This window comes from Symphodus melops (genome assembly GCF_947650265.1).
Source record: "Symphodus melops genome assembly, chromosome: 5".
NCBI classification, from domain to species: domain Eukaryota; kingdom Metazoa; phylum Chordata; class Actinopteri; order Labriformes; family Labridae; genus Symphodus; species Symphodus melops.
Genome location: NC_136695.1, coordinates 27,754,125 through 27,762,232, shown reverse-complemented (window position 1 = coordinate 27,762,232; position 8,108 = coordinate 27,754,125). Strand labels below are relative to the sequence as shown.

Sequence of the window (8,108 nt, the reverse complement as noted above, 5' to 3'; positions counted from 1 at the left end):
TCACGTTGAGGGATGGGACTGTGCAAACAGGTAAATGCGCCTGGGTCATAAAAGCGTAAAAGGCACTAAGAGGGATCTCTTTGGGTGGACACTGCAGATAAAGCTCTTGGAGTTCATTCGTTTCTGTCAATGCAACTTCTTAAATTCCAACTTCCCCCTCCTCCCAAAAAAAAACAAAGAGAAGAAGAAGGCCACATCCAGGTAACTCAGGAGAAAGAAAAGACGAATAGCACGACAGAAGCGTGTGTTTAATTTTACAGTGTGTTAATCCATAGCAGCAAGCCATTCACACCAACGATCCAGAAGAACCTACGAGGAAAGAGAGCTCAGGAGCTCTCAGGAAAATGTCAGATATATTTATCTCACAAGTTTAAATGAAGACTCACTCGCATGAAAACCCCCCAAAAACGCAACTTAAAGACACTACTTCTCTTGTAGAATACTTTTATTTTCCTCTATCATTGATTGGTAACACTGTTGGTTATATTCAAATAATGTTGGTGAGAATCTTCATTAATGAGACGAAGGGGAGGACAAATTGTATCACAGCCAAATGTGTCCTGCAGGAAAGATTAACTACTTTATTTAGACGGAAAATGTACAACTGCTGCCAACATGAAAGACAGATGTTTATTTTGTGTTTGTGCCAGTTCCATTGAGTTTTCAGGATGAATGATAGAGCTAAATAATCACGCCGAAGATTAATACCACACCCCTGCCTGAATTTGTCTACATTAGTTGCTCCAGTGGAGTCAGCACACGGGCCTCGATAAGTAACTGTCGCATTGCAACGTGCAAAACCTTGTTTGGACAATCAGTCTTCAGTCCTAATGGAGACAGTTTGGACCTTCTTACCAACTCAATTAGAAATGCAATATATTGATTTATTGTCGCCAGAGGTTTCACATCACAACTATAACGTCCCTAAAATTCCTGTATAGATACAACTGCATTTATGTTGTTTTTCATACCTGTGTTGTTTGTTTTCCTCTTCTGTCTTATTTAAATTGTCTTCCTGTTTAACATTTACAAGACCTTTAAATGGGATGGTGAGACACGTTCCTTCTTAACACTAACACCATACATCTGGTTCTTGCACAGTAAACTGGTGATATTTAGTCAAAGTTGTGTTTACAGCATGAAGCATTTTTTATCATAGATAATGATTATAATTTAATTGAAAAGCTCTCTGAGTCAACAGCTCTTGTTTGGCATTCTGCCAGGCGGAGGAGAGTCATTCTTTAGTCCTGTGGTCACTGCTTGCTGCTGGCTCATCAATAAAGCACAAGCTGATGTATTACTGTAAAAAGCAGATGTGAAAATTAATGGAGTAATGGTTGCTTCATCTGCAGCTTTGGTTTCAGGCTTCTTATATTTTGCAGGCGGTCTTACAGTAATTACAGAGCCATCGTTTATGCAATTAATGACACCTGTGATTTAACAACTATGATTACTCTCTCTCTCTCCGTCTATCTGCCCCCCCCCCCCCCCCCCCCCCCCCCCAAATCTGCAAACACCAGACAGACAACAAAAACTAAATAAACTCCGGACCAGTCCCAACATTTTACCAGGAAAATCACAATCACGGACACTTAATGTCTCTATATGTCACTTCACAATTTTTACTGTCCTCCCGTCATCAGAAACACAAAGAAACGCCTGTCAGAGAGGTACACATTTAAGCACATATATTGTTTATTTAATTAACCAGTGACTCATGTTGTCATATCAAGTCAATATACATTTTTTGCATTTATCTCAGATTTTTTGTATTATTAGGCTACACTGGTTTGAGATAACCACATTTTCTTTATTACTTTGACTTGACTTATTGCACAGGTGTGCTAAACTATTAACTTTTTATTTATTTATTTATAACATAAGGGGTCCCTTTCTGTTGGGTTTAATTGCCTTACAGCAACTGCAGCTGCAAGATTGATCCGCAAGGGGGCGACTACTCAACATTTACAGCAAAGGTGCGAGCTGCACTATGCTGCCTTCAATGTCTCTCTGAAGCGGAGGAGTGGAGCGCCGAATCACCTGTACTTGAAAGGGAAGTGTGCACGTTTGAGCTCAGGTTGTTTTGGGCATTTAAAATAAACCAGAACCCATATGCACCGTGTTTAAAGCAGGAACACACTGACAACATACAGTCCAGACGTGATTCATTTTTAACAAGCTTTTAAAAGTTGTCAAGAAACACCGACATTCTTTCATTTAATTTCTGACTGAGCAAATGTTTGGCTGCAGTTTGTTTAACATTTACTTTCTGTTTGTGACAGATGACATTAATCTAAGTTAAACAGAGACTGAACATTAAAGCATTTAAATGTTTTAATCACACAATAACATCCAAAATATGACGACCTGTAACGATGAACCCGTTGGCATAATTTACAAAGCTCTTTATTTTTCCAACGTCACACAAAGGCAGCACACTCAAACACATGGCGCCATTTTGGCTCTTCAGTTTCCATCCTCGATGCAGCTTTGAACCGTGAGCTATTGATTTATGATCAGTTTTTCTGTAGCAGTCAGAAAGATAGTTATTGGCTTGTTTTCAACAGGTAGATATAAGTGAGGGTCCTTCACCACCCAGGGGGCAATTCTGACAAATTGAAAATCAATTACTTACATTATTTGGAACAGTGGAATTTAAATAGCCTATATATATATTTTTTAATAGATAAAATCACTTCATATCTATCTTCTATTCCAATATTTACCTTTTAAAGACCGACATTTAAAAGACAATGAATAAATGAATAACAAAAAATCTGACTGTTACACAGAATACATAAAATAAGGACATATATTAAAAAGCTGAATGACTAATTTTTGACATTTGCCGTCATCATGTGAGAACAATGTGAGAACATGTGCAGGAGGAGGGTCCCCATCAGAGGCTGATAATGAATGGAGGTCTGTGGCGTAGAAAGTGTTTAGTTAAACAGCCAAAATATAAAAGAGCCTTTTTTTCTACTTTAATTTGAATATTAGAAGAATATTAGTAAATCACCTTCTTATAAGGCCAATCATATGTTGCTTTAGACTAAATATACAATCAGTGGTTGGTATATTTAAACTTAATTTCAAACGAGTACATGTTTAAGAATGTTTGAAATTCATTGGCTACCTTTTGGGCATGACATACGATCGCGCGCGCGCGCACACTCACACACACACACACACACACACACACACTGCTGTTGCCTGAAGCAGTACAGTACATGAACAGTCGTTGCAACGTTGTTTTATCTTTATCCTTTAAAGAGACGAGCAATAGATGTTAAAGATAGGTTATAGTTATTGTGAAACGTGCGCGCGCTGCCAAAACACTAGCGCGCACACACACAAACTGAACCAAGCTAATGTGCGCGCGCGTGCTCGGTCCACCACCCCCTTATCTCTCTCTCTCTCTCTCTCTCTCTCTCTCTCTCTCTCCCTCTCCCTCTCTCTCTCTCTCTCTCTCTCTCTCTCTCTCTCTTGCTCACACACACTCACTCGTGTTTCACCCTCACACCTCAACAGCAGCGTGCAAATAAACACACACACACACACACACACACGAATCCACGCGCACACATATTCCTGCATCCTGTGTGTGTTTTTTTTAAATGCACCGGGAACCGGGCGCTTTATAAGCGGTCGTGGATTATAATGCCAGTTTTTGTAACAGCGGAATATTGGCCTCTCCTTCGGCTTTAACTGTGATCGGCTCTCTATATCGCGTCTTTTCTTTTTTAATTTTCTTTTTTTTTTTCTCCCAGATTGATTTCTAATTTGGTTCCACGTTACTTCTGAGCACCGAGAGACCGCCGAGACGCACAGCTCTACGTTCAATGCCGTTGGAACATGTCCTATGTTCCCTTTCAAGGTAAGACAGAGCCGATTTTTAATATAGATATATATTTATTTACCATCCACTGCATCTTTATTTTCTGCCCTCCTCCCCCGTTCCTCACCATCCTCTCTCTTTCTCTCTTTCTGTCGCTCTCTTTTCCCCCCTCCTCATCTCTTCTCCCTCTGTCTCTCTGGCACTATCATGTGCATTAGGCATATCAAAACGCACCATAGCCGACAGGTGCATAGGAATAGCCTGGAGTGCTTTCTAGATAGAAGCCCACACACGGCCGCACAAACACACACGGATCAAGCGCAGCGTGTGTCTGTATGGACCTGTGCATGCGGCAATTATAGTATTGTATTAAGGCATGTGTGCTGGTGTCACGGTCTACTCTTGCAAGTGCATTCCTCTATAGGAGAGCAGCTGCACCACTATGACGAGAATAAACAAATCTGTAATACCAATGATGATATTATAGCAGTTTATCATCTGCTGTTTATATATAATGAACTTTATACTGCCAAATGTTCTTTGGTGAAAAATCTCCTTTTCTTATAGTCATTCATTGAGCTTGCTTTTTATACTTCTCAAAAAATATCTATCATGAAAGACTGGGATTTGTAGTTTTTTTGTAGCATCTTTTGAAGTGCATTTTTGTTTCGCCAATAGCCTGAATGGACAGTCTGAAACTTTGGCCCATTAAAATATGTAGATGACCAGATTGAGAGGCTACTTCTTCCTCCATACTCGAGTGTGAGTGGGTGAAAGGCGCTTCAGTGTATATGGTAAAGGCAGATTCCCCTCGGTATCATTGCACTGCAACTGTGACTAATGCTATATGTGAGCAGGCGTGCTGCAGTGAGCTGCCTCAAATCCATCCAGTCGAGATTTGCAGTGCATGTTCGTGTGTGTGTGTGTGTGTGCGTGTGTGAGAGAGAGAGAGAGAGAGAGAGAGAGAGAGGGAGAGATTACGAGAGGATAATTTGGAGGAAAAAAAGAGCGACGTTGGAGTCAGATGAAACGCCCAGCACAAAGTTTGGAGCTACCGTGAAGGATTTGAGGGTGTCGTGGTTTGTGTGAGTACCTGTTATCGAGGGAGGCTGGATGCCAAAAAACTGTAGGGATGGGGAGGAAGTGTGTGAGTGTGTGAGAGAGAGAGAGAGAGAGCGAGAGATAGAGAGAGAGAGAGAACGAGAGCGTCAGTTTAGTCAGTGTGTGGGTTCAAGAGAGAGTGGAGGTGTGCTGCATGTGACCGTTCGGGTGAGAGAGAGAGATGGAGTGCTTGTTTCATGTGTGGATACGCACACGCACACTCACAGACCTGTAACCCCTTGTGGAACAATATGGGTGCCGTCAAAATGGAGACTAATCTCGACCTGAAAACCACAACTCTCAGCTCCCGGGCTTCAGCGTGACCTCAGAGTTGTCAACTGAGCCGCACATGAAAAGAGAGACCGAATTTAACTGCTCGGCTTCTTTTCACTCTGCTTTTTTATTCCCTCCGAGCGCAGCAGATAATGGCTAAAATGCCCCCTTGTGCAAGTGCAACTATGGAAGTTGGTTGCATAATGTTGGTGAGATGCTCTGCCACTCTGTGTGTGTGTGTGTGTGTGTGTGTGTGTGAGCCCACTCGAGGAGTCATTGCCAGGAAATTGTGTGCACAGTGCTGCACCTTCAAAACCTGCCAGCGATGGCACTGATGGTGCTCTTTCTCTGTGATCGCACAGTTGTGTTTCATTTCAGAAAACATTGTTTTCGCAGCTAAGCACTGTTTATCTTCCCCTATTTGGTACAACTGCTGAGGGTTTAGCAGTAAGCCTGATGGTATGGCATATCAATGTGGGGAGACACAAATCGGCACTTGTTTTTTTGGGTTTTTTTTTACACTTTTAACTTCATGAGTGCAGCAGTAGGATAAAGTATTCTTATCTGAGATGGAAGATTAAAACCAGTTTCTTTCCCACCACCATCAGCTGCAGATTTTGATACAATATGATCTTAAAGTTCCTGTGATTCCCCTAAAACCTACTCACTTTACATCCTTCACGTTTATCTGGTAATAGAAGTAGTGTGCTTTAAACAACCTTTAATTTCATCTATTCTGAAAATGTGAAGAAGGCATCTGTAAACGCTCGTTTCTCACATTCTGAACCAGCAAATATTTAATGCTTTTTGATGCTAAAACGTGCAGCTAATGCTACATGTTTATGTCTTTCTTTGCATAAACGCTGCCAAAAATAAGATGTCGTATTCTCTCTTTGGCATTTGATTGGTCTGGAGACACCATCGTTTGAGAGTTTTTTTTCACTATTGGCTCTCACACAGTTGAAGGTTGGATATACTTGCGGCTGCAATGTGTAACGCTCGCAGGCAGAACGTTGGGGTGAAGACGCTCCGTCCCCGATCCGCCATCACAGGTAGTAACGGAGGCGTAATGACGGGGTAAATGTGAAAAGCTGTGAGAAGCTTGTGAAGCTCACACGCAGATCCTCTTGTGCTTCTCGAACCCCCTAATGCAACGTGACCTCACGCACACACGGACGCCGATGTTACGCAATGTTGGTGGAACTCTGTTAAATCATGTTCTATACATGAAACGATTGTTTGGAAAATAAGGAAAGACTTGAGTAAGTGTTTCCTGCCGTGTGTTTTCACCCTCCAGCTCCACACACATGCTCCCTACATGCGTCTGTCTACCTATACATTAGAAGCTCCATGGTTACTCAAGACGATTATGTAACACTGTGTGATATTTATTGCCGCACAGTGACTCAACACCTAGAGAGAAAATATGTGGTAAGATGGCTTATACATCGGTGTGACATTGACTTGGAATGAGATATAGATCGACAAGGGGAGCAGGGGTAAAAAAAAAAAAAAAAAAAAAACCCTCTGTGATCTTGCAGATGTATTTGAGCCCACGTTGACGAGAGTGTTAAGCTAATGTACCAGGCAAGCCATTTGCAGTCATGCCAAGTAGCGGCTCACATGAACAGGCAGTTAGTGGGAGGCAGGCAGCTGCAGAGATGGGCCTTCCTATCTTGGCTAAATCTTTTCCTCCCTCGTTCATTCTCTTAAACTCACACCTCCTTTCAGTCTTTCTCCTTCTTTTCCTTCTCTTCTCCTCTCTCTGTGGTCGACCCCCCCCCCCCCCCCCCCCCCCCCTTTATGCTGAACCACCCACACATCCACACACACGTGCTCTCCTACCTCCTCACTGTCTCTTCTCTCTCCCTCTTTTTCCCTTCTCTACAATGGTTCTACCCGTGAGTGCAGATAGACACTATGGAAGCAAGCAGCCAGCTGAGCTATCTCTGGCCTTGTCGATTTTACAGTAGTTTGATACAGCAGCTTCTGTCAAGCATGGTCATAGTTAAAGAGACAGCACCACCACCGATGCACCGCAGCACTCCTCTTCTCCCTCCTTCCCTTTCCCTCTTTTTCTCCCATGTGACATAAGGGACTGTCTTACACCCCTCCACCGCTCAGCCTGTGCCAAGAACCATCATCTGTTAGGCTATTACTGTACTGCATGCGCGAGATTCATCTAGCCCCCGTGTGCACTAGATGATCTGTCAAAGGAGAGAGCCCATTCATTCTCCAGTGGGGTGCTGAGTGTGCTGGAGATGCGTCTGCGCCGCCCTTTTTCAAGTGTTGTATAGAATTAGCGGCGGAGACGAACAGCTGATGAGCGTTTCGGGAGAAGTGATTGGCTTTTAATCACACGTGTAGGGGCTGAATACTCCAGCACAAGAGCTTCTCCTCAAGTGTTGACAGATTTTGCGGAGATGTGATGTTTGGCGAATCAAAGAACACCCTGTCCAAGTTCAGGGACGTTCCAAACGTTCTGTTCAGATCCCCCTCTAGATGTGGAAAGTCAGCACTTCTAAATGTCAAAGCCAGACTGTGCCTGAAGCTTTTTGAAGTGTCCCGATAGCAGGTCAAAAACAGACACTGACGCCAAGATATTGAGGAAATGTAACTCGTTAAACATGCCTTTATTAGGTGCAATCACATGTAGTTTTACATATTCATGACCTTGCCCGGGTGTGAGGGAACACAGGGTGATGCATGGCTGTCACACACTACGCTTGTTTAAACATGATTGTGTGGCAGACAGTTGGAGGTCTGTGAGGCTCATGAGGTCAATCGATTTCTGACCTCAGCAGTGTAAACTGTGTGTGTGTGTGTGTGTGTGTGTGTGTGTGTGCGTGCTACACCTGGGACTGTGACCGTGTAGACACATTGATAATGTGACTGG

General features: G+C 42.9%; 1 protein-coding gene across 11 annotated transcripts in view; it reads left to right on the top strand.

Moving 5' to 3' along the window:
• The first annotated feature begins 3,479 nt into the window (after positions 1–3,479).
• The window catches only part of syngap1b (synaptic Ras GTPase activating protein 1b), a 159,658-nt gene continuing 155,029 nt past the window's right edge, over positions 3,480–8,108 (top strand). For 5 of the 11 annotated variants that reach the window (XM_079342909.1, XM_079342908.1, XM_079342911.1 and 2 more), the window contains exon 1: positions 3,480–3,877. In XM_079342909.1, coding sequence (XP_079199035.1) covers positions 3,856–3,877 — 22 coding nt within the window. In that variant the 5' untranslated portion in view covers positions 3,480–3,855. The remainder of the gene's footprint in view (positions 3,878–8,108) is intronic. The other 6 variants (XM_079342907.1, XM_079342906.1, XM_079342912.1 and 3 more) reach the window with 6 other exon arrangements.